This window comes from Coffea arabica, chromosome 7c (genome assembly GCF_036785885.1).
Source record: "Coffea arabica cultivar ET-39 chromosome 7c, Coffea Arabica ET-39 HiFi, whole genome shotgun sequence".
NCBI classification, from domain to species: domain Eukaryota; kingdom Viridiplantae; phylum Streptophyta; class Magnoliopsida; order Gentianales; family Rubiaceae; genus Coffea; species Coffea arabica.
Genome location: NC_092322.1, coordinates 3,938,786 through 3,963,761, shown reverse-complemented (window position 1 = coordinate 3,963,761; position 24,976 = coordinate 3,938,786). Strand labels below are relative to the sequence as shown.

Here is a 24,976-nt window from a genome sequence, read left to right as displayed (position 1 = left end):
CTTCACTCAACATAGCCTTGTAACCAGATAATTCCTGGTTAAAATTGATAAAATGACTTCGCTGGTGCGTCTATTTGAGTTTAGTGATCTTTTTTGTCACAAAAAAAGTTTGATAATCAAGCGATGCCATTTTTAATAGTTGTGTGATCTTTTCAGCCATTCACTCTTTCCTAAATCTACTAAAAAGAACGAGGATTTTGGGGTTTAAGAGGAGGAGAAAGGGAATGTTTGATATGGGTGCTACCTTCTCCAGTGATATAATCTGCCATCTCCTCCAATGATATGGCTACTGGATGGTGATGGAGGAATGGGTAGGAGAGGAAAGAGTGTCACATTATTAATTAATGAAATTATTCATAACTTCTTGCTTAACCAGAACGACAAACTGCATAACTATGCAATTGCATTTATCTCTCTTTTCTGTTTAATTGATCGTTTTGCTTTAAAATACTAGTACACTTCAAAATCACATCTTTAACTGTCCTTTTGCTTTATTTCCCATACTCCATATCAATTTTCTTGTAAGATTTCTAAACCTGACCCCAACGCTATCTTCTTTTCTCATTTTTTATAATGTTTGCTTAGACTTCATATGTAATTTGTACATTTGGGTGTTCTTCAAAACTCATGAGTTTAACCAAAAAAAAGTATTTGTTCTGTGAGAAAGAAGGGAAGAAGACATGTAGAAGGAAAACGAAGAAGAAAGTGATGGATAGAGGTGGATGGCAAGTTTCGATAGAGGTGGTTTGGGCAGTGATAGTGGTGGCACGGAACACGGGGAAGAGAGTGGTGTGTTTGGTTTTTGGTGGCAGCACAGTACAAGGAGGAAGTGATGGTGGTGGTAGTGATAGAAATTGGGAAGCTGTGATTAAGCCGGTGGGGATAGAGGATCTGTTGGGACCACTTGAGATTTGAAGGACTGCACTGAAAGAGTAGGGTGAGAGCTTGTGGTACTTTCTCAATAGAACTTTTAATAAAAGTAATTATTAAATATTTAAGTGCTTTTAAGCATATTATTTGGAGACATAATTCAATAAATGTTTATTATATTGAATAATATGTAATTTGAAAATTTTAAATATATCTATTTCTTTATTTAATCTATAATATAGAATAAAATAATTAAATTAAATTTTTTTCAAATCATAAAAACTACTCTAAAAATATCAAATTTAAACTTTTGTGAAAAGTATTTTTTATACAAAAAATTTTATTTCTAATTTTATGGAATAATATTCATCCATCTTAAAAATATTTTTAACACCTAAAAGTATTTTTTTTTTATTAAAAGCACTACAAGCCCAATTGAGACGTGAGCTTGAAATAGTTTCGAGGCCTCATTCAAATTGAATGATGTGACAGTTTTTCCACCACTCAATCTACATGTGGGCCGACCTGTAGACAGAGTCTACACAAGTATTGCCCATCTAATTTACCACGGGTAAAATACAGTAAACGCCCTTGTGGTTTGGGTTATTATCACAAAATCACCTCATTGTTTAAAAACCCCCATATAAACTTCTTGTGCTTTGGACTTCTTTGGAAAATGGATGGAAATCATCCAAATTGACGAAAAGATGTAAAATTCCAATGCTAACCCCGTTTTCAAAATGTACCAATAGTTAATTCAGGATTAGTTGTTATTTTACTAAATTTCTTAATTCATTTGAGAACAAAAAGTAAATTAAGGGGCTAAATTGAAATTTTAAAAAGATTTCATCTTTTCCAAACAGTCATCTTCTCCAACCTGCCTACCTTCACGCTGCAAACACTGATGCCTTTTCCATTGTCATCATCTCTAGGTTCAACCATCAATCATTTATACCATGCCTCTTTTTTTTTTTTTTGCATTTTTCTTCCTTTTCCTTTTCTTTTCTTCCTTCATACCAAAATGGATCAGATCAAATTAATATCAACGCCAAGAATCTCAATACTAAATTAAGCAAAAACCGCTCAAATTAAAGTCACCTTGTATTAGATTTGGGCAATGAGAAATCAAAATTCAACTAAAACCCACAAAATTTCTTCACGAAAATCACTGGATCAAAAATGTCTACACATTAAAAATTACACCCGACAACCCACTTCGCATGTTCATATAAACTTTGCCGGTAGTGGCTTCACTGAAAGCTCCGGGAACACCTTGATGGGCAATATGGAGCTTCAAGCCATGCATCGGAGTTGGAGAGACGTCTGCAATGGTGAGTGGCTTGGGCAGATTGTCTATAAATGAGAACTAGACTGGCCTTGTCGTCATTGATGGACTTGGTGATGAGACCCATACCAGGAAATCTAAACAGTAGTGTCGATGGCAATAGCGGCGAAACGAAATTGGTGGTGGCGGTGGATGAGGACGAAGGGGAAAGGGATCACCTGAAGGCTATGAGACGGTGGTGTCTCTGGCTTCAAGAATCAAGTGAATTGTATGTTTAAGAGAGATTTTGAGTTGGTGAGAGAAATTCAAGTCCGATTTGAGAGGGTTTATCAGAGGTCATAGAGCTTTGGGTTTCTACTTGTAGTTGCACCGGAAGGGAAAGGAGAAAAAATGAAAAAAAAAAAGTAAGAAAAAGGAGGAAGGAAAGAAGAAAAAAAGAAAAATAAGATTAACAAAGGTTGGTGTTGATTTTCCTTCAGTTTTGCTTTTGTTTTTCTACTCCAGATAGTTCAAAAGAAAGAAAAAGAAGAAAGAACAAGGAAAGAAAAGAAAATAAAATAAAATGTAAAATTATTACATTACCCTTGATATATTGTTGTCACACTCGCTTGTCAAGCGTGTGTAGTACACTTTCCATCAATTTGGATGATTTCCATACATTTTCCAAAGAAGTCCAAAGCACAAGGAGTTTATATGAGAGTTTTTAAATAATGAGGAGGGTTTATGATAATAACCCAAACCACAAGGAAATTTAATGTATTTTACCCAATTTACCACAGGGGCATGGGGAGCAGTTGGTTAATGCAAACCCAGTTTTTGCAAGGGCGTGGGTGGGCCTTTTGACCACTTCAAGGATATTAGTGACAATTACTAATTTTAATATCTCGTAGCATGTAGGTGTCTGACTATTAGTAATGTTTAGGGCTTTCTCACTTGTCTTAACTTTGAAAGCGAAACTACGCTTCTAATTTACTCTTAGAGGAAATGATTGCTTAGGCTAGTACAAAACTACTTGTTTCTAAGTGGGTGGTTTCTAACAACTCCAAGGTGCTATATTTGTCGAATGCATGTGTTGTAATGTTTTGGGTTTTCCCAATTTTGCCAAATTCAGATAGAAAAAACATAGAACCGCTGAGCGCTCAGTGGCCACTTGCAGCGAAAAAAATCTTTCAAGGTGGTACCAAAATATTCATTTGATTTAGTAAGGTCTGTCTACCTGTTAACTTCTAACACAAGTCTCTCTAGGTTCTCCCTTCTCAATAGTTTAGGATAGGATATATTATGCAATTGTTATCGTTTTCGAAAAAAAGATAGAAAAAACATAGCAAAGAAGCGGGGTGGTAGAGAATTGAGGTGCAGTCTGATTGCAAAACTGTCATTGAAAGAGTCCAAAAGGGATGCAAGGAGGAATCATCAATAGCAACCATAATGAAAGATATATGACAGCTGAGTGGCATGTTCCAGTACATGTTCTAGTATAGTACTTTTTCTTTTGTATATAGAACTAGAAATAGGTGTGCACACATAATGGCACAATTTGCAACTAAACTTGCTTCCAACATTAGATGGAAACAATATATGAATATGTTATACTTTGGAAAAAAAAAAGATAGAAACAACAAGTTTTTCATCCTAAATCTAATTTACATTTTCTTTTACGTACACAACTTGTACTGACTGTTTTCAATATTGCATGTCACGAAGTGTTTAGGATTCTCGCACTTTTGCCAAATGGAGAGAGATTGCCAATGCGACTATCCCAAGCTAATCTCCTTTAGAGGAAGTGATTGGTTAGTACAAAATTATACGACGCTTAAGATTTTGGTGCCAAGAGGCTTCCCTTTAACACTACCAAGGGAAAACTACACAGTCCCCTTTCATTTTACGCTTGTCCTTTTCTAGTTCCTCATTTGTGTGAACATTGTAATTTTTTGACCTTTCTCTATCCTCTTTTGATTGTTTAATTTGAATTACAAATTTTTCGAGAATAATAACACAAAAAATAATAAGTACATATCTAAACGAACGGTGATAAAATGCGTAACGTGGAATTTGGGTTTTCCATATCCAAAAAAAAAAAAAAAAACGAAAGCAGATCACTAGATTGATCGAGGGAATGAACTTGGAAGAAAATCTCGATGCCTTATATCGCTGATCTCTCTATATATATACTGGTCCACTAAAGGCATCGCTATATCCCTGTCCGACCATATTACTGTATACTGTTAGGGTATCAGGCCAATTATTTGAAAAGGAAAAGACCAACGATTTAATAGAAAATAATATCTAACACGAATGATGAACAACACACAAGAATTAATGTGGTTCGGCTTAATCACCAAGCTTACATCCACGGAGAGAAAAACTTGTTCTTACTATGAGAGAAAAACACCACAAGATTACAACTTGATTCCCAAGCCCCAAATCTTGTATAACCCTTTCACCCACTAAGAACTCTCTCACTCCTTTCTTGTGTATCTTTGTAGTATGCTAATCTACCTATTTATAGAGAATATTACTGCCAAATAACAATTGGAAACCAATACTATTTCCTAAACTCATATAGGGTAGAAAGTAGTATCTAGCTAAATAGGAAATTACTTGACTGCTACTTCAAATAACTAAATCCAATTAGGAAACTAGTTACTTCCACACAAAACAAGAATTTTTACCTAAAAGAAATTAAGCCAATTTCCTAACAAATTGGTATCAGAGTAAAGCAGATCACTAGATTGATCGAGGGAATGAACTTGGAAGAAAATCTCGATGCCTTATATCGCTGATCTCTCTATATATATACTGGTCCACCAAAGGCATCGCTCTATCCCTGTCCGACCATATTACTGTATACTAGCTGCTAGCTGAACCTTTTATCAATTAATTTATCTCCCAGCCTTTAGAGTTGAATCTTCAATGGCTTCCCATGAGGAGAGGTCATTTGCTAGCCACTATATGGTGCTAGCTCCGAAGGAAGCCACAATCTTCGATCTCCTTCGTTTCTTGCTCTCCAGCCGTGCAGACAATAGAAGATTTATTTTTACCCCAAGAGGGACGAGATTACCATTCCCTAAAAGGGTGGTTCTAGTTGGCTCTGTCGTGATGCAAATTATCTTGTTCATACTCGCAGGACCGCTAGCATTGTTGGGGTATGCAATCGAGAACTGGCTTAACCTGCTGTACGTGAATGGCGGTTTTATGGGAATTATCTTCAAAATCCTTCGGGGTAGACTCTGCTACTCAATCTCCTAATTAGTTATTGCTCTTGCTTTTCTTTCATTCGCCTGACTTTTTCCAAGTTTCATGCTACCTACTTTGCTCAATGCAAATATTATTTGCTTTTTGGATAATTCATGAACATTGATCGATAAGAATAGAGACATCAAAATGCCAAACATAAGGGCATGCATGCATGCTATCGTGCGTGTGCTGATGGATGCGTTAATCTGCGGGCGAGGTCTTATCCCAACAGTTTACGTGGAAGTTCTCCCACCATCTTCCAAATCCTACAAACCAGGGCGAGTTGTGATAGGAACAGCACTCCTTTGTTCCCTATTAATACCTCGAGTATGTGGGGTTTCTTCAAAACGCAAGCCTCCAAAACCTAGTGCACTGTCACACGGCAAGAACAAACCACTTGAACAAGCGCAGACTGGATTTCAAAATAAATTGCAGCAGTGACTCTAGTTACACTTGAATAATGAAAAGCATGAACGTAAATTAAGATCCATAAACTGATACCTGATGCTAGAGAGTATCCTGGTGTCTGACTTGCGCCTAGCTAACAGATCCAACACTTGTAGTGTGAAGGAAATAAGAAATTAGTTATTGTTTTGTTGTACAGCATAACAATCTGGATAGGATTTCTTTTTTACTATATTTTATCGACTAGGTCATTAAAGATTACGTGTGTGCATGGTTGTTCCTTTAATTAAGGCTGTAAGGAGGTTAGTATCCATCCATTTTTATCTTTTGTAGGGCGCCGACCAGAAAAAACCCCAGATAGAGACTCGCCCAAGTTCCTGTCGCTGATTGGACTTTCAGACGATAGGGAACAGCTGGCTGAGAACATCCTAATTGACGATAGGAGATATAATTCGGCTCTCGCAATGATGGCTGCCAAAATCGTTTACGAGAACCCCGCTCATATTGCATATGTAGTCTCGCAAATCTGGAAGGTAAAACAGTTTTAGTTTCAATTTTCTACATGTGTTACGTGTTTGTGTATATGTTTTGGTTCTTACTTATTCGATAACCTAGTGTAGTCATCTCTTTAGATATCATGTAGTGACAATTGATGACCTCGTTAAACTACTTTCACAGATGGAATTCATGGGATTTTACGATTTCTGGAACGGTAAGTATTCCTTATTCCTAACTTACTTTTAAATTTTAATGGCTGCCTTGTGAGAGGGGGATTTGCAACGATTAGTTATTGGAGAACACTTGTTTACGAAAATTAGCTGGGCTTTTCATTAAGAACGAGTTTCATGGCTTTTGAGCATTCGAAACCCTATCCTCCTAGATAGTACTAATACGTAAGATACCATGTGAAGGCAATAATATGACGGACTCAAAAGGCTGCACGTATGTGGTCCAAATAATGTCAACCTGGTGTTTTAAATTGCTGTTAGTTTGATAGTTAATTATTTGTCTTTCAATCGGAACTGATCCCCTTTTATTTCTTCTCCTCCTCCTTTTTTGTGGCGGTGGTGGTTAGCTTTCCAAAGGAAACCAACAACACAAGCAATGTTGTTTCGACAAAATAAGGACACGGACTCGGAACTGATATGTGTGGCCTTCAGAGGTACAGAACCCTTTGCTGCTGATGATTGGATTACAGACATGGATCTCTCCTATTATGAGCTTCCTAATGTGGGAAGGGTGCATTGTGGATTCGTGGAAGCTCTTGGTCTACAGAGGGGCAGTGGTTGGCCCAAGAACATACCCCAATCGAATAGGCAATACGCTTACTATACCATCCGGGAAATTCTGAAAGATGCTTTGAAAAACAATCCCAATGCTAAATTTATAGTGACGGGTCACAGCTTGGGTGGTGCACTAGCAATTCTGTTTCCATCCATTTTGGCGTATCACGAAGAAAAGGATCTGTTGGAGCGGCTAGACGGGGTCTACACTTTTGGTCAACCAAGAGTTGGAGATTCCAGATTTGGAGCATTCGTGGAAAACAACATGGAGAGCCGCAGGCGCAAGTACTTTAGGATCGTTTATTGCAACGATATTGTGCCTAGAGTCCCTTGGGACAATTCATGGAGCGATTTTCAGCACTTTGGAAAGTGTATCTACTTCAACAGCCTTTACAGGGGCGATGTAATTAATCCCCTGGCATTCCCAATTTCATTTCTAATTTTCTCTCATCTGCAATGCCGTATATCAGAACCTAGGATTAAATATTTTAATTTTTCATGGGCTGCAGATTGTTGATGAAGTACCAAACAAGAACTACTTTTCAATCTTCATGTTCATCCCCAAAAAAATGATCTGTGTTTGGGAGCTGATGAGAGGATTTGGGATGGGAATGTTTGTGGGACGTGAATACAGGGAATTGAAGGTTATGCGAGCGGTTCGACTGATGGGCATCTTCTCCATAGCTGGCCTGCCAGCACATGCTCCTCTAGATTATGTCAATTCCACAAGGTTTGCATCTCCAGATTTGTACGCTCCCAAACCATGGCTTCGCCAATAAACGATTTTCATGCAAACGACGGCCCAGCGGAGGGAAATCCAAGCACGAAGAAACTGGATGATCCTCTTCTAGGGCTCACCTAGTCGAAAAAGTTGATTTTTTCAGTTAGTGTAAGTGGATAATTAAAACTGCTCCTCGTTTAAGCTCATGTTTTCTGGGTCGTTTATCCCTGTTGCTTGTCTATTTTATTATTATTATTATTAAAAAAAATTTTTTTTTGCCCTTTTCGGTGTGTGGTGAAAGATTTGCCTTTTGCATTCAATAAAAGTAAAGCATCTGAGTATGCACTTTTAAGCATACTTTCTCCCCCTTTTTTTTTTTTTTAATCTGAATCTTTTGTTTGAAGATAAGAAGCACAATACTTTCTTGTAATGCACTAGGTAAATTTTGAACCACCGATCTAGTGCATGACTCTCCCTGACCGTTGGATCATAGTCCAATGGTTTAAAAACATACTTTGAAGGGCGCAACGGATCTTCTGTCCCACAGTGCCATTCTCTGTCTCACTTTTTATTATATTGCTATTTCTCCTTCATAAACATCATGTTTTAGTTCTTTTTTGTTTCCTTATGATTCAATAACTATTAATTCAGTAAAAAATAAATACAACAGCTTAAAAAAAGCTATATATAATAGAAAATTAAAAAATATAGCAGAAAATGCATAAAAGATCTCATTTTTTGTGCATTTTGGTTTTTTGAGTTTATTAAATTTTGTGTATTACTGAATTAATAATTATTGGATCTTAAGGAAACAAAAAAGAACTAAAACATGATGTTTATGAAGGAGAAATAGCAATATAATAAAAAGTGAGACAGAGAATGGCACAGAGTGTGGGAGTAAACTACACTTTACTTCACTAGCTCAATATACAAGCTCTCAAAATTAATTTTCTCAGAAATTGAATTTAAAATGGAGTTCGTTGTCAACTATTTTTCCTAATAAGAAAACAAAAAAAGAAATTTTTTTTTCGTGCAATGATTTTGTTTAACAATTATATTGCGTATACTTCATAGTTTTTAGAATGTTTTACATATTTAAGCTTACCGAACAAAAAACGTGTGTTTGGATAGTAGATTATTTGGGATAATTTTTGAAGAGATTACTACAACATTTTTTTGATATGATGCATGTGAGATAAAATAGTGATTAAAAAATGTAAGGAGATAAAATTATGCAAATAATTCACTTTCTTAGTTTTGACTTTTGCACATGCCAAAAACTAAGTAAATAGCACATTCACATTTAATTACATTTACAAAGAAAATAGCAAATTTTGATACTGCAACTATCTAGATTCACTCCTATACATTTCATCCTACTAAAAAAAAAAAGAAACACTTGTACCTCATAAAAACATAAGATTGATTTGATATTTCTTCCGGTGCTGCAGTAGAGCAAACTTCAATTTTTTTAAACAAATATAACTAAGGGCGGGCATGAAGTGATATAATATATATATATATATATATATATATATATATATATATATATATATATATATATATATATATATATATATATATATATATATATATATATATATATATATATATATAGAAGCATTAGTAGGAATTTGGATTTGCATCAATCCGATTTTGAACAGGAAAAAGGGCAATTAACTCGCCTACTTGGGAGAGTACGCATTTTGGATGAAGATTGACCCTTGAATGCGATATTTGGACGAAGACACAGCAAACATTCAAGGAATGGTACATGCAGGGGACTCAGTAACTTCATGGACTTTGCAACAGCCCCCCAAACAAAATCAATAATTTGATAAATGACCAAACAAAATAGTGTGGACCTAAAACTGAATACCAAATCAACGAAATTTACATGGAAATATAACATAACAATGAGTGGGGTTAAAACAACTCAAGTACAAAACGTACTCAATGGAAGCTCTTTGTTGCAAATGTGTGTTGCGGTATGAATGTGGAGGAGCATTAGCATGAATGTATAATGGTAGATGCAGCGGTGAAATCGGGACCTTTATTCAGGGGTGCAATAATATTAACTTAGACTCATAAGGTGTTGGTTTGCAGGTTTCTGAAATAACTAAATATTTATTATAGTGAGCATGTAATTTGAGATTCATTATTTTTTAGGTTATTATCACTTTACCCCCTTAACGTTTGGTGCTACTATCAATTTCCCCCTTAACGTTATCTTTTAGTCACTCTACCCTCAAGACTAACGGTCAAACTTAACGAAAGTTATTAATTAAAGTGAAAAGACATGTTTAACCTTTAAAATTATTATCACTTTACCCTCATAAAATATAGTCTCATTATCAATTTACCTCCTATAGTTATTTTTTAGACAATTTATCCTATCATGAAACCAACTTAGCAAGTTAAAAAACTTTAGAAAAAATACCCTTCTCTCTGCATAATAAAAATAATAAAAAATTTAAAGTGACTCTCCTCCTTTTTAGTATCAAGAAAAAAGTCAAAATATTATTTTTTTTCTTCTTGGCAATCTTATTAATATTGAAAAAAAAAATAGAAAGATGGAGAGGGGGAGAGAGAGCTCAATTCTTTTTTTTTAAATTACAAATAAGAAAAAATTAAATACTTTTATTATTTTAAAATTATTTCACATTTTGTTTACCACCAAATTCCAATCCTAATCTCGACAACCTTAAAGTATTACGATAATGTTAGACTTTTCCTTATTTTCTTTTTTTTGTAAAATCTAATTTTTTTGTCTCCTTTTTCCCTATCTCTTTTTCTTTTCCTAGTATTAATAAATGTGAAAAAAGAAATTTGAGAAAATCTTTTTATTTTTATATTTTTCGATCTCTTATAGTGAAAAAAAAGGAAGAATAACCATTCCAACTTTTTTATTTTTAATTATATATAAAAAAGGATAAATATATTTAAAATTTTTTGACCATACTAGTTAGATTAACGATGAGGTAAAATGCTTAGAAAATAATGTTAGGAACTAAAGTGATTGTATCACTATAATTTAAACGAATAAAGTGATAATAAGAATGTCGCATGCTATAAAATCAAAGGGTATTTTTATCCAAAATTTCTTAACATGTTGAGTTGAATTACTCATGAGGATAAAGTGACTAAAAGATAACGTTAGGGGGTAAACTGATAGTAGTGATATAGTTTAAGGGGGTAAAGTGGTAATAACCCTTATTTTTTAACTCATCCAATGTTATAAAATTATGCAAAAGAATACAAGATGTATATTTTTAATTAATATAAACAATTGACAAATAATTTGTACACAATCAAACTGTTACATGAATAGTTAGTGGACTTGTAATTCATATGAAATAGACATGTAAGAAAAGTTAAATATTAAACAAATAACATTTGCTTACAAAAAAAAATTATATTTAATAGAAAGCAAAAAAATAGCATCATGTAATTATATATATTTTAGTCCAAGGTTCACTATTATGGAGACGGAGAAGACAATTGTAAAAGATTTCAATAATTTTGAGGGAGAATTGTGAGGTTGGAGGGAATACTACCAAAATCTAGGGGGACAAGAAGAAGGCAATACTATAATTTCTAAAAATTTTATAGGTTAATTTTGAGCTTTTAAAAATTGAAGGGGTGCAATTGTACTTCTTGGCTCGACATGACTCGATGCCGCCACTTGCATAGATGTATGCCATGCGGATTAAAAAAGAGAAATCAAATTTGAGTATGCATCCATACACGCTGGTGTTGAAAAATATTATAAACTGCAGGGGAAAAAAGGTAAATCATCCGGAAGTTAAAATCTAGGAAAAATCGTTCAAAATATTTTTCATATTTTATAAAATAATTTTTTTTGTCCATCACTTTTAAAAGTGTATTTTTATGTCCATTACAAATTTATATTGATTAAATTTGATTCCTACCTAGGTTTTCAACTAGTTTTTTGCCAGAAATCATCACGTGCCTTACATGTAATAATTTTTTGGGGGCAAAATTATTAAATTAAAATTTACATAATCTGATTTATAATCTCTTACATTTCATAAAATGAATTGTCTCGTCCCTCATATTTCACAAAATAAATTTTTTAATCTCTTACATTTCACAAAATAAATTTTTTTATGCCTCATTGACCATGTGTACAAAGATTTTTTTTTAAATCTATTATATATCTAGTTGATTTCACTTGAACAGTACCAATAACATGCAATATATCTCTATCTAATTTCATTTAAACAGACTAATTGTAAATGTATACATACTATTCAATGATATATACACGGGTTTAAATCTAACAAATTTATTTTAAACCCACATATATTTATTTAATTTTATCATATGAATCTATTCAATATTTGTAGTCTTTTTTTTTGTAATAATTTATTTATTGAGTTGTGTAATAAGACCATCTAATTAATCGGTCATAATTTGAATTCTATAGTCACGCTAATAAATTGTAGTTTAAATCTGAGATTTTTACTCACAACTTTTAAGACTAACAATTGAAATTCTTGCTTTATAATTGTTTTAAAATTTGAAAGTGTAAATCACTGATTTCTTTTTGTCATACTTTTTTTTGTTTATCTTTTCTGTCGAAATTTAATTCGATATAAATACTTGATAATGTTTAGAATTAAACGTCTTATTTATTTTCAATTTTTAAGTAAAAGAAAATGAACATGAGTGAAAAACTAATAATTTTTTTAAAACTCCTGTATATATCTATTTAATTTCACCTGAATAGTACATTCGGGTGAAATCAAATAGAGATATATTACATGTTATTCGTATTATTTAAGTAAAATCAAATAGATATATATCTGGCTTTAAAAAAAAATTATTCGTACACATAATCAATGAGGGATAAAAAAATTTATTTTATAAAATATGAAGAATGAAAAAATTCATTTTATAAAATATGAGGGACGAAACAATTCATTTTGTGAAATGTAAAGGACAAAAAAATTCATTTTATAAAACGTGATGAATTATAGATCGGCTTATATAAATTTTGATTATTTGACAATTTTGCCCTTAAAAATAATTTCATACAAGGCACGTGATGAATTCTGACAAAAAACTAGTTAAAAATTTGAATAATAACTAAATTTGACTAATATAAATTTATAAAGTATGTGAAAGTACATTTCTGAAAGTGAGAGACGAAAAAATTGTTTTATAAAATATGAAAGACGTTTTGAACAATTTTCCTAAAATCTATGTCAAAAATCTCACAATTTAAAGGGGAATATCGCAAAATGCTAAATCGTGGGGGGCTATCCAAAAAAAAGAGCCCTTCATATGTGTACATAGCAATTTACGGATTGCGGGATGTAGAGATAGAGAAATCCTTTTGACGGGTTTGAGAAGCTGAGCTGAGCGGCGGGAGGCTGAGCGAATCGTCGTGCGATTCGAGCGCTAGGGAGCGTGCGAGCGAGGTAGCTAGAATTTTGAGAATTCGAATCGGTAAGAAGGTATTGAGCGTGCATACATAATCAATTACTCGTCGTTCTTTTGGTTAATTTTTTATGGGTTATAATGAAATCAATTTCCCAATTTTTGAGAAAATTTGAAGGAGAATAAATGGTGAGTCTAAATTGGTGTATATTGATGATGATTGTGTGTGAGAAAGAGGTGTCTGTGTTGTTATTATTGTGTGCAGGAGGAGGAAGAGGAAGAGTCGTTGAGTTGTGTGAGCGATTTCAGTTTCTAGAGAGAGAGCTTCGATATAAGATCGGGAGAGGGCAAAAGGAAGTAAGGGAAAGAGAGGAATTGGTGAGAGACCTGCGCGATTTTCCTATAAACTCCACTGCAGAGCACGATTCCTTAACTTGACCGTCTTCAATATGTCTGAGAGAAAGCTTGTTGTAAGTTCAAGCCTCCTTTCATTAATTCCTGTAATATCTATGATGACGGTATTCTTTTCTTCCGGAGCAGAAATTATACTGATGTATATTGTGCAATGTTATTTAGGTTTTGGGTATCCCGTGGGAAGTGGATACAGAAGGTTTGAGGGAATATATGACCAAATTTGGGGAATTGGAGGACTGTATAGTCATGAAGGTTAGTCGAGGCTATTTTTCCTATGTTGGTTGTCTGTCTGTTTGTTTTTTCCTGTACTTGGATCCTGACTCCTTATGATTCGTCAGGTACAGCTTGTGAAGTAATTGTATTCTTTTGAAAACTTGAGTTTTTGGCTTATACGTGAGTACCGTTGATGCTTTTAAATGGTTTCTGGAGGTTGAATTGATGGGCCGAGGACCAGTTGATTGGAAATTATATGTCTGTAATGCTTCCAAAGTACCATCTTTCTCAACATTATGACAAATTAGTTGTACTTTCTCAATACGGAAAAATTAGTTTTTAGCACTTGCAATATCAAAGAGGTGTATTACTTGCATTAGACTGTCGTACCTGTTTTTGGAGTAATACATTTAGTATCTTCTAGAAATTTCTATCTAGATTGTATGGAAGGCTAAATTTATGCAACTTTTCTATAACTTTTAGGAGAGGTCTACTGGGCGATCTCGTGGGTTTGGCTATGTGACCTTTGTAACTGTTGAGGATGCTAAGGTTTGGCTCATTTATGTTTTCCTCTTTCTAATTTTTTTTCTTACTATGTTATTATTTCTCTTTTCCGGATGAAAAAGTTCAAATTCTGTTCTAATGCTGCTGCCCCTTTGGCTTTGATTCTTTGTATTTATTCTGCAGGCTGCATTGTCAAGCGAGCATTTCCTTGGTAACAGAATGCTGGAAGTAAAAATAGCCACTCCAAAGGTTTCCAGTTTTAGTTTTGCAGTTATATAATTCAATTTGAGAACTTTTAAACCTTCGTCATCCTTTTTAGCTTATATTGTTTGCCCATAAAACTTTCTTGAGCTGTAGACCAATGTAAAATTGTGATTCCATTACTTGAATTTGTTTTACATGTCTAATGAAACACACCAATGCTGATTTATAGGAGGAGATGAGAGCTCCATCCAAGAAAGTAACACGGATTTTTGTGGCAAGAATTTCTCCATCTGTCTCAGAAGCAGCATTCAGAAGGTCATTGTTTTTACCTCTTTATTGAACTTGAGAGATATTTTTAGTTGCTTTTTCTGTTTCATGTCGCATTATGCTGACATTATTCTAAATTTTGAATGTTTTTCTCCATGTGTTTTTTGGTGCAGTTATTTCGAGAAATATGGTGACATAACAGATCTCTACATGCCCAAGGTCCATTACCTCCACCCTACCTCTTCAGTTTTCTTTAACTCTCTAGGAAAATTCAAGATTCATGATTATAGAAATGGTAAAGAATAACATACTTTTGTCTCATATTCTAAGGATCCAAGCACCAAATCACATCGTGGAATCGGATTTGTCACTTTTGCTAATGCTGGTAAGTCCCACTTGAATGTTCCCAGGTGGAACCTGATAATCTTTTACCTGGTGCAAGAAACTTGCTTTTCCTCTGTTCAGCAGAGGGAAATGATTCACCTTGCTCACATTTTTTCCTTATCTCTTTTGTTTCCCCTGGTGCAAGTGTTGTCTATGTGAAAGATATCGATCTCGAATTGGGTCATTTGGACATGTGCATACCGAAAGAATATGCATGTAGGCTGCAATCTCACATATCGCATATTTCCTCCACATGATTAACTGATTATATAGGTGGACAAAGCTGGTAATTTGGAGTGAGTTGCCCAATTTATTGGGATAAATGGACGTATAAGTTGCTAACTTTCGGCATTTCAAGTTGGTAAGGTCATAATTATGTCTTTTACTGGTTCTATTTGGGACCTGTATTTTAGAGGTTTTTCTAGGATCTGAAGAGTTTCTGTGGTTTGGAGAAAGTTCTTCCTTCGAGATTCAACAGAAGAGGATTGGTCTGGGTACTGATTGGAAAGTGGACTTGCATTGGATTATGGAGATGTGGCTTGTTAAAAATGAGTGCTTATGGTATTGGAAGTGGACATTGTGGTCTGACAGAGTTGACGTTAACGATAAATCTAATCCTTTGTTTCAAATGATAAATTTCTTGGTTCATCCACCTTTTCAAAAGATTCTCTTTTCTGATGGTGGAAGCAATAGCAATGGGGATCATTAAGGGGGAACGCAGGTAGAAGTTGCAAGTACTATTTAGCCTAATTGTTATGCATGTCACCTCCCCTGAGAATTTTTCAAGTAGTCAAGGAGCACCAGGGCACTTTATGTTCCAACATTTCAAATCTTTTAAAATTTTTAACTAGGCTATATTCTCCATGACCTCGAGTGAGAACTGAAAAGATAATGAAGTCTTATGAACTAGCTTAGCTGGTGATTATGGCATAGTGCTGTGACTGTGCTTAATTTTATTTGAATTTTGCCTCATAGGTGTGGTTAATTTAGTTTTCTATCAAGAGGCCTAACTTGGTAGCTTCTTAAGTGATTTTTGTGATATGCTGTTTCAAACTTTTTACTTTCTTTTTCAGAATCTGTGGATGATCTCATGGCTGAGACCCATGAACTGGGGGGTTCTACAATAGTTGTTGACCGAGCCACACCAAAGGCAAGCATTTGTCAATATTCAACTCGCTAGTTATTATCTGTGTCTGGAATGTTAAGTGGGGTTATTGGGAAACTTAATGCTCTCTCTCTCTCTCTCTCTCAGGAGGACGAATTCAGGCCAGTTAGCCGAGTGCCTCAGGGTGGATATGGTGCATATAATGCTTACATCAGTGCAGCAACCAGATATGCTGCACTGGGTGCTCCCACCTTATATGATCATCCGGGTTCTATGTATGGAAGTAAGTATTAGGGACAAAAAGGAAAAGTTAATGCACTTTCACTATCTGGTGCCAATTGTCTGACAACCATTTATAATTCTTGAAAACCAGGAGGAGGCCCAGGAGGCCCCCCTCGTGGGATGGGTAAAAAGATATTTGTGGGAAGGCTTCCTCAGGAGGCAAGTGCTGAAGATCTTCGTCAGTACTTTGGTAGATTCGGCCGTATATTAGATGTCTATGTTCCAAAGGTAAGAAAAAGCAGTATTTGTGATTTATGGTTGATGAACAGCTTCTTACGACCCAGACATGCTATTGGAATCAGGATCCCAAAAGGACAGGCCACAGGGGGTTTGGTTTTGTAACCTTTGCTGAAGACGGTGTTGCAGATCGTGTGTCTCGAAGGCCCCATGAGATATGTGGACAACAGGTAGTTGATGAAGTTTTCATTCCGGATGTTTCCTGGATGTTCAGTCTGTTGATGAGTCGTATAGTTAATATTTATGCTGTAACTCAACATATTAAGTCTGGGAGACCTATAACAAGTCCTGTTTGCACTATTGTGGACAATCAATTTATTACTAATTTGTGGGTTAATTAAATCCTACTTTAGATGGATGTCATTCCAAAGTTAATTGTGATTTAGCAAACTTGATTTTTACATCTTAATTTTCACTTTTGAAGAATTAGCATTTGTTTAAGATAATGGATAAGGATAGAAATTTTATTCTTCAAATAGATCTCAATGTTGTCAGAAGCGCAAGTCTATGACTTAATTGTATGTTAAGAAGAGAAAAGATGGTTGTAGAATATCTGTAAGTCTAAGAAAAAATTTCTTGGCTAATTACACTAACTTTCCATGTCATATGTAGAAATTTTAGAAATATCCTTTAGCTCTTGAATTAGAATGGCATCATTTCTCAAACTTGCAAAGTGGATGCTGCGCACAGTAAATGTTGTATTATTGAATTGACTGATATGCTTGAAATGCATAATCTATGTACTCTGCAGGTTGCAATAGATTCAGCTACTCCCATTGACGATGCCGGTCCAAGTAGTAATTACATGATGGATAATCCTGAACCATATGCAGGTTATGGCGGTCCTATGCGTTCGTACGGTAGGATGTATGGAGGGATGGACTTTGATGATGTGAGTATCATTTCCATATTTACAGCATTGCATCGCTCAGAAAGATGAACATATTGCTTTTTGAGTCTTCAATCTATCTATTAGCTTTTTGTGCATTCTGTGAAGCACTAATATGGATTTGCTCCCTACTTGGTGTGTGATGCCAATGTGTTTGGAGTTAAGACCCTTACCTTAGCTAGAGCTCGACAGTCAAGTTCATACATAAATCTAGCTTTGCTTATTGAGTAGAATGTTGCTGATGAATGGCTCTTCGACTAATTATTGTAGCCACATAATGTGTATGCAATCTTCGTATGTGGCTGATCTGAAGTCCTCGTTCTCTCCTGTACTGACAATACAAATTAGATGACAATTTATACGGATTGTTTTCTTTTTTGATTTTTGTTCAGCCCCTATAGTTAATTGTGCTGTGTTTGTTTTGCAGTGGGGGTACGGAATGGGTGCTGGAAGACATTCCAGAGCAGATTTTAGGTATAGGCCTTATTAGTTGTCCGAGGCATAAATGCTGCTGCATCTAGAATGGACCTAGATAACTAGTAATGTTCGCCTTTACAAATACCCAGTGATGGCTCAAGTAGGACAGCTTTTGTTCGAAACATTTATATGCCAATTTATCGTTGAAACACTCGTTAATTGGTTATGTTATCTGTGGTTGGATGTCATTTAAGCTGACTTTATTTCTATTGGCAGGACTGATTAATGTAACTTGTACCGTTATTTGTTTTGCCAAAACTACTGCCTTTCCATTTGGGAAAATGGCGAATTTTGTACCTAAATTTTTTCACTAATGCTGATTTAGTCCCTAATTTTTATTTCTAACCGTGAACTTATTTAGCAGTTTTAATCAAGGACTTCTATAGTGGCACCATTATTTAAAACCAATTTGACTTTTAATTGATCAACTAAATTGGAATATTTTGGGAATGTCACTTATGGAATTGTAATAAATTAAGTAAATTATATAAAAATTCATAAAATTAAACTTTTAAAAAGTTTTATTTTATGATTTTTTACATGATTTTAAAGTTTTATTTAATGATTTTGTAACATGATTTACTTATTTTATTACAGTTTCGAAATCAAAATATCATTGTTAGTTAATTAATTAGGAGTCAGATTAGTTTTAAATAATGGTGCCACTGTGATAGTCCTTAATTGAAACTGCAAAACAAATTCAAGTATCAAATTGATCAAAAATAAAAGTTAGAAACTAAATTGGTATTAGCAAAAAAGTTTACGGATGAAATTGGCCATATTCCTTTCCAGTTTGACGAAGTACGAAGGTGCTAATGTCGAGAAAGATGCATGGAAGATCAGTCTTTGCTTTGTAGTTGTGCTCGGGGATTATATTGAGGTTAACATCGAGAACCTAAGCACTCGCAATTCTAAAGAATCTAAGCAAGGAACAACCTTGACAGCATTTGTTTATAACTCTTAATTGAATGGCATGAGTGGAACACGCAAAATGTTTTCGTAACATCGTTTCTGCAGAGACAAGCTTTAGATCGTCCGCCTTAGGTCATGATGGTTTATACATGTTTGTGAAGTAGTTTTAATTGCGCACTTAATCCTCCCTACACCTGTTTAGCATGTTATAAGAAGAAAAATGGTTTCCCAGAAAAGTCAAAATTAGTGATATTAGATGTACGATTAAAGGGAGAGGAATGAGTTAGGTTATACAAAGGAGGTGAGTGTGGGAGGTCTCGGACACTATTAAAAGAAAAAAGGTCTTCTAATTTTGGATAAGCTTTTTATTTGCAAAAATATAATTTTAGTTATATCATATACATGCTTTCTAATCAATATTTTATCTTTTTTACCACCTTTTTATCTCACGTGACGTCAGTCAGTAGAAATACTACAATGTTATTTGAAAAAAAAATTCTCAAATAATTTCCTATCCAAACACATATTTCAAAGGAAAATAATCTCCAAACTTATTAAAAAGGCAGGTGTAAGAAAAAAGTAACTTACAAAAAAGCTGCTTCAAAAATTATTACTGCAAGTATTGTTTAGGAATGCCTTCAGAAAGTGATTTCTCACGAAGCTGGCGAAGAAAACGATGAATGATCATCACCTCATAGCTTCTTACTTTGCATGAAGTAGGGCCTACAATAAACTGATTGGCATAATCAGATTATATTCCTCTTTGAGGATGCTTGTAGAAATTACTCGAACACAATCAAGATGACTTGCACAATGTTTGACGGAAGAGCAGCAAAAGCTTTATCACTACTAAGAAGTGCCGTTTGCCAGTCCCAGTAATAAGTAGCATGTCTACATTATATACATGAACGAAGGTAAACTTCATTGTAGCTGGAATTTGCGACGAACTAGACGTTCTGTTCTGATCTTCAAGAGATAGCCGAGCTACTATGCCAGTATTTCCAATCGTTGAGAGATACAAAAGAGACAAAAACAATACTATCGATATTCACAAGTTTATAAGAGAGCCTACAAGGATTTGCAATCTCCCTGAGAAAACGTGTAGAGAATTGGCAATTAAGTGCAGCAAAAGAAGCACTCAATCAGAGGACTTGTCTTCATATACTTGCGAAAGAATGATTTAGTTGAAATTCTAGACTGATGAGCGTGTTTGTCTGTATTCGAGTTTCTCATATCTTGCGCTTTTGTCTGAGCAGCTCTCAGTTTGTTCAAGATTTTATCCATGGATGCTGATCTTTTCTTTTCTAGTTTCATCTGAAAATGACAGCAAAAAACTTTCAGAGCAGTCAAAGAAAGAAACCGTTCTTTACTTTCAGTTAGCGCATCAGATATCTCCACAATTGTCAACTTTGCAACAGAAGCAACGGTGTAATACCCGAACCTCAAGTTTCCGAATTGCTGCCTCAGCTTTTGCCTTCTGCAAGTTCTCCCAGGCAGTGATCTTGGCTTCTTCTCTTCGTGACCTGAAACAATACGCGGAATTAATATGTAAATTGCATGCCAAGCAATTCTCTACATTGCAATATAAACATTTTCTGCAATTCTCTTCATTGCAAAATGCAAATGTAATTTACTCAACAGTTGGAATACCAAGGTTGCAAAGGATCTCAATAAGAAACTTAATTTGAATTACAAAATAAGCTAAGCTACGCATGTTAAGGCAGAGTTTTGCAGAGAATGTTTTAATCTGCAGATGCAGGAAAAATTATGCCTTGTGAATTACAATGCTTTCTGGTTTCGTGATCCCAAAATATATTCTACGGAGAAGAACAGAGGGAATATTTCGACAATCAAAAGATACTGCATGTCAGAAGAGAAAGAAAAGGTACTTTGACAAGGTCTTTGCAGCCCCTGAAATGTCCCACGGCGAAGCTAACTCTTTAAAGTCAGATGATTTCCTTCTCATCCTCCTTGCTCCAAGTTTCTTGGACTGCCGGGTGATAGTGGCTCCCTTATCTACCTGGACATCTCTAATTTCAACTTTAGCAGAATTGTAGTTGTGCTGCTCAACTGCAGCTGGAATTGGCAGAGGGAAGGCTGAGAATGATGAGTTTCCTTTAGGAGATGAATAGGTGCTTCCCTCAGGGCTCATCTGAGTGGCCACATCCCTACGTGAGATAACACGTGATACACCCCTCTCTGCCTCTAAATAGCCAAGTTTATGGTCTGCACATTCAAAAAGAAATATGTAAAACCAGAAAGCTTTATCCAGATATATGAGTTTTTCCCAGATGGAGGACCAACTATGGTTTTCACTTAAATATGAAGGATCATTCATAGACCCCATTAAAAAACATGAACGGGATGTATATCAACAAAGTGCTCCAAGCAATTTTCCCCATCTGCCCACTGAGTTTAATGTTTGGCGCAAGTGGACCACAAGTAAAGTTCAAAAGAGTGGACGCGAGCACAGTATGAAGAAGAATCAATATAGAAGAACACTAGTCGAGTGGTAAAAATATAGATCATGCAATTTAATTTTCTATACCTATAAAAAAATTTGAGAGAGAATATGCATTCTTCGCACAGCTGATGATACAGAGTAGAAGCTTCCAACCATCATTTAATTTGGACATTGCCTGCTGCATCATCAACCACATTGATAACCAACAATTTACACTCTTGAGACTTCCCAAGCACAGAACAATGACTGGGCGACTGCCTCATTGCCCACAGCCGAAATGGACTGCATGGGAAGAAAAAGTTTCCAGCCGCTGATCGTATCAGTATTCTTTTTCAAGTTTTTTTATATGAGAGACTGCATGTTCATACTAGGAGAGGTATACACGATCACGTTAGACTTGCAGACATACTCAGACAACGGTGACAGGTTATCTAGGGCACATTTAGGATGACCAGTAGGTCACTAAAGAACCTAGTACCTAAAGGCAACTCTGCAGGGAGAAAGAGATCCATCTAAAACAGCCTTCTGAGCCAAATTATACGTCAGGCATCCAAATAGAACACACAAATAATATGTAGAGGAACCGATTACGTTTAACAGATTGTCCACACTTCTCCAAGTGAGACCATTGGCCCTTGTTTATGGCTATCAATCATCACGGCAGAAGTAGCACTACAAAGATATAAAATAGCAGCATATCAACACTTCAAAATGCCTTGAGATGCAATTGAAGTGGGGTGGAATATTTGGTTTCGCAACACTAACCACCGAGGTATCTAAAAGTAACTTCAGCACTTGCTTATTGAACAATCAATCAGATTGTCCATATCTGCCCCCCCCCCTCTTCTGAGAGAGTCAAAAAAATTTTAAAGAAAAAGACAATGGATAAAATAGAAGGAACTCTGGAGTCTGATGGTAAGGTCATGCAAGCATCAAATTTGAGAACATCTGGCTTCCAGCTTAAGAACTTTTGGCGTCTCTGGGGTTTAACTGAGTTAGACAGCACAGAGCAAATGGACACCAGTTATAGATAACTGCGAGTTGCTGTACTGATCAAATTTAACAACTTAGTGCCTGGTGTTAACTGAAGGTTTTTGTCAACAAAACTTTTTAAATTGCACCTGGATTCTGGTAATTGTTGGAAAAGCTCATAAATCACATCAGAACTTACATTAGCCCACTTAATCAGCATCTAAGAAAATGGAAGAAATTGGCAAGAAAAATGTCAACTAAGAGAGAACACATACACGCGCGCGCGCGTTATACCTTGAGAGCTTGGAATAGAACACTCATTTAAAAAATCGGACAATCCAGGTGCCGTTGCAGCATGAGCAATTGCACGCTCAGCGAAGACCGAGTTAGATTTCACGCCATTCCCCGTGGCATAATGAATGGATAAACCATCAGGGACCAATACACCAGTTGTTAATGGCGAACCTGCCATGAAAGTACTCCCACTTCCACCCTCAAGAACTGGCGCGGTAGGGGAATAATTCGGCATATACATGAGTCCTGGAGGCCCAAGTGGTCCACTCTTTGATTTAGGCCGCCTCTGAGGCTGTACGTTTGAAGTCTTGCATACCCCATATCCTGAAACAGGGCTAGTAATCCACCTCTCAGCATCATCCCACTTTGAAGGCAAAGTCCTTCCACTGTTGAATGGCATCAATGCAGCAGCACTAACGTGCCTCCTGCTACTATTTGTCGGCAAGGGAACTCGTTCAGAGCTCCAACCCTTTGGAATCCCTCTGCCATAGTTGTCTCCGTATTCTGGGGTTCCTGGACTTGTATACGCCCCTGAATTACCAATAGAACCAGAACTTTTCTTCATGACTCTCAATTGAAACAAGATACCAGCTGCTGCATCGTTTCCTCAATAGTCTGAATTTCCTAAAGGCCACATTCCCATGCGGTATCAGATTCAGCAACAAAAACCCAAAGGACAAATAAATAGATCCATTCACCTATATACTGCTCAAATAAAAGCAAAAACAAATGAAAAAAAAATCTTCGTTTTGAAATGGTAAACCAGAGTGGACTTATTTTTCATCCCTCACCAGTCACCGCACAAACTCTAGATGTCAGTATATGACAAACATACTATCTGTGATTATAAAAATAGTAAAAGGAAATCGACCTTCTTTTTTTTTCTTTTATCGTAATTGGGGAAGTGGGCAAACTCTGAAGTCAGGATTCATTGCTAGATTCTGGACCACAGTATTACTCGTGAAGTGCAGGAGAGTGCTACAGTACAAAGTGCTGCGTCCAAAACAAGCCTTAAATTTCTGCTGTCAGAAAATTGACCAAATGTAACACAGAGACTGTTTAAGAAGCAACAGCAGACCCACTCCCACTTCCACAACCTTTGTTCTTATTCTCGCTCAATTTTTAACACAAATTTTCACGCACACAAAGGGAGACAGACAATAAGGTAAAGTATTCAGAATAAAATAACATCACCACGAGAATGAAATTTTAAAAAAAAAAGAAAAAGAAAAAAGGGTTGAGGCTTATAGCAAAAAGCAAAGTTAGCTTGAGATTGTTGGTCAGAGACGAGAGCCTGAAAACTTGCCCATGTAGTTGTGAGTGGCAGTACAAAATGCTGCTTTTCAGTCTTCAGTTTGGTTGTTTCTGCTTGCTTTCTAGTTTCCTTTCTAGCACAACATTTTGTCTCTGAGTCCAAGGAGAAAGAGAGGATAATGTCACTCGGAGGGAGTACTAACTACTAACAGAGGAGGAGGGGTACTAAGTTTAGGTGGATAAACAAAGATTAGTTTATTGAGAAGAAGGTTCATCATCTTCTGCTGGGGCTAGGGTGAGAGAAGTTGAATGTAGAATTGCTAACCAATGTACTAGTAATAAGATACTTTAAAAGGTTTAGACAACTAGCAATTGTGAGGGTTCAATTCCACTGGGGTGGTCTCTGATCGTCTTTTAGTCTTAGCTCACACATTTTGAACAGAAGAAAGAAGAAGAAGGATGCTGGAGGAAAGGAAAATGCACCTTCTTTAATTATCGAAGGAAGATGGGCATTACTGATTATTACTGTACTACAAAACGAGTGCTGAGCGCCGAGGCCGAGGGGGGGGAAGCATTCCCATTGGGTTTGGTCGTCCATAAGAGCCAAAGGTCGAGTTGGCGCATGTTGTCCCCATCTGTGAAAGCGCGGTCAGTCCATGTGACGGTGCCATAAAGTTTGGGAAGGACTGATGCAGCAGACCCTCAATTTTCAATTTTGTCCCTTTGAGGGTTTCCGTTTCTAATTTTCCCTGCTCCATCATTCCAATAAAACTCCCCAAGTGGCTTTTACTTCTTCTTTTTTTTTTCTGCTTTTTGGTCCAAATAAAATTTAGAGAATTATCTCTGTATATACAATCACCTTTGAATTGAATAATTTACATGTTATTTAATTTTAAT

At 35.7% G+C, this 24,976-nt stretch overlaps 3 protein-coding genes across 10 annotated transcripts; 2 read left to right on the top strand and 1 right to left on the bottom strand.

The window, feature by feature from the left end:
- Window positions 1-4,974: 4,974 nt before the first annotated feature.
- Window positions 4,975-8,083, top strand: LOC113698383 (triacylglycerol lipase OBL1-like). Its single transcript, XM_027218192.2, has 5 exons — window positions 4,975-5,378; window positions 6,131-6,330; window positions 6,476-6,509; window positions 6,873-7,483; window positions 7,590-8,083. Exons 1-5 carry the CDS (start codon window positions 5,069-5,071, stop codon window positions 7,857-7,859), a joined length of 1,425 nt encoding a protein of 474 aa, XP_027073993.2. The 5' UTR covers window positions 4,975-5,068; the 3' UTR covers window positions 7,860-8,083.
- Window positions 8,084-13,121: 5,038 nt separating this feature from the next.
- Window positions 13,122-18,441, top strand: LOC113699127 (uncharacterized). 4 transcript variants are annotated; one of them, XM_027219249.2, is made up of 14 exons: window positions 13,122-13,276; window positions 13,473-13,677; window positions 13,784-13,873; window positions 14,318-14,383; window positions 14,522-14,587; window positions 14,772-14,857; window positions 14,983-15,028; window positions 15,140-15,194; window positions 16,267-16,343; window positions 16,446-16,581; window positions 16,672-16,808; window positions 16,883-16,987; window positions 17,569-17,709; window positions 18,134-18,441. In XM_027219249.2, exons 2-14 carry the CDS (start codon window positions 13,657-13,659, stop codon window positions 18,194-18,196), a joined length of 1,089 nt encoding a protein of 362 aa, XP_027075050.1. In that variant the 5' UTR covers window positions 13,122-13,276; window positions 13,473-13,656; the 3' UTR covers window positions 18,197-18,441. The 4 variants fall into 4 exon arrangements, with proteins under 4 accessions (XP_027075050.1, XP_027075049.1, XP_071913327.1 ...); XM_027219248.2 differs by having other exon boundaries at window positions 13,127-13,284; XM_072057226.1 differs by having other exon boundaries at window positions 13,128-13,284; window positions 13,443-13,677.
- A 1,378-nt stretch (window positions 18,442-19,819) lies between these two features.
- LOC113699142 (uncharacterized) lies at window positions 19,820-24,643 on the bottom strand. Of its 5 annotated transcripts, none has more exons than XM_027219272.2 (5): window positions 23,697-24,643; window positions 22,826-23,440; window positions 20,985-21,321; window positions 20,531-20,618; window positions 19,820-20,409 (listed from the first exon to the last, which is right to left on the bottom strand). In XM_027219272.2, the coding sequence occupies exons 2-5, from the start codon at window positions 23,388-23,390 to the stop codon at window positions 20,212-20,214; spliced, it is 1,188 nt and encodes a 395-aa protein (XP_027075073.1). In that variant the 5' UTR covers window positions 23,391-23,440; window positions 23,697-24,643; the 3' UTR covers window positions 19,820-20,211. The 5 variants fall into 5 exon arrangements, with proteins under 5 accessions (XP_027075073.1, XP_027075072.1, XP_027075075.1 ...); XM_027219271.2 differs by having other exon boundaries at window positions 22,826-23,449; window positions 23,697-24,642; XM_027219274.2 differs by having other exon boundaries at window positions 24,132-24,642.
- Between the last annotated feature and the right edge of the window lie 333 nt (window positions 24,644-24,976).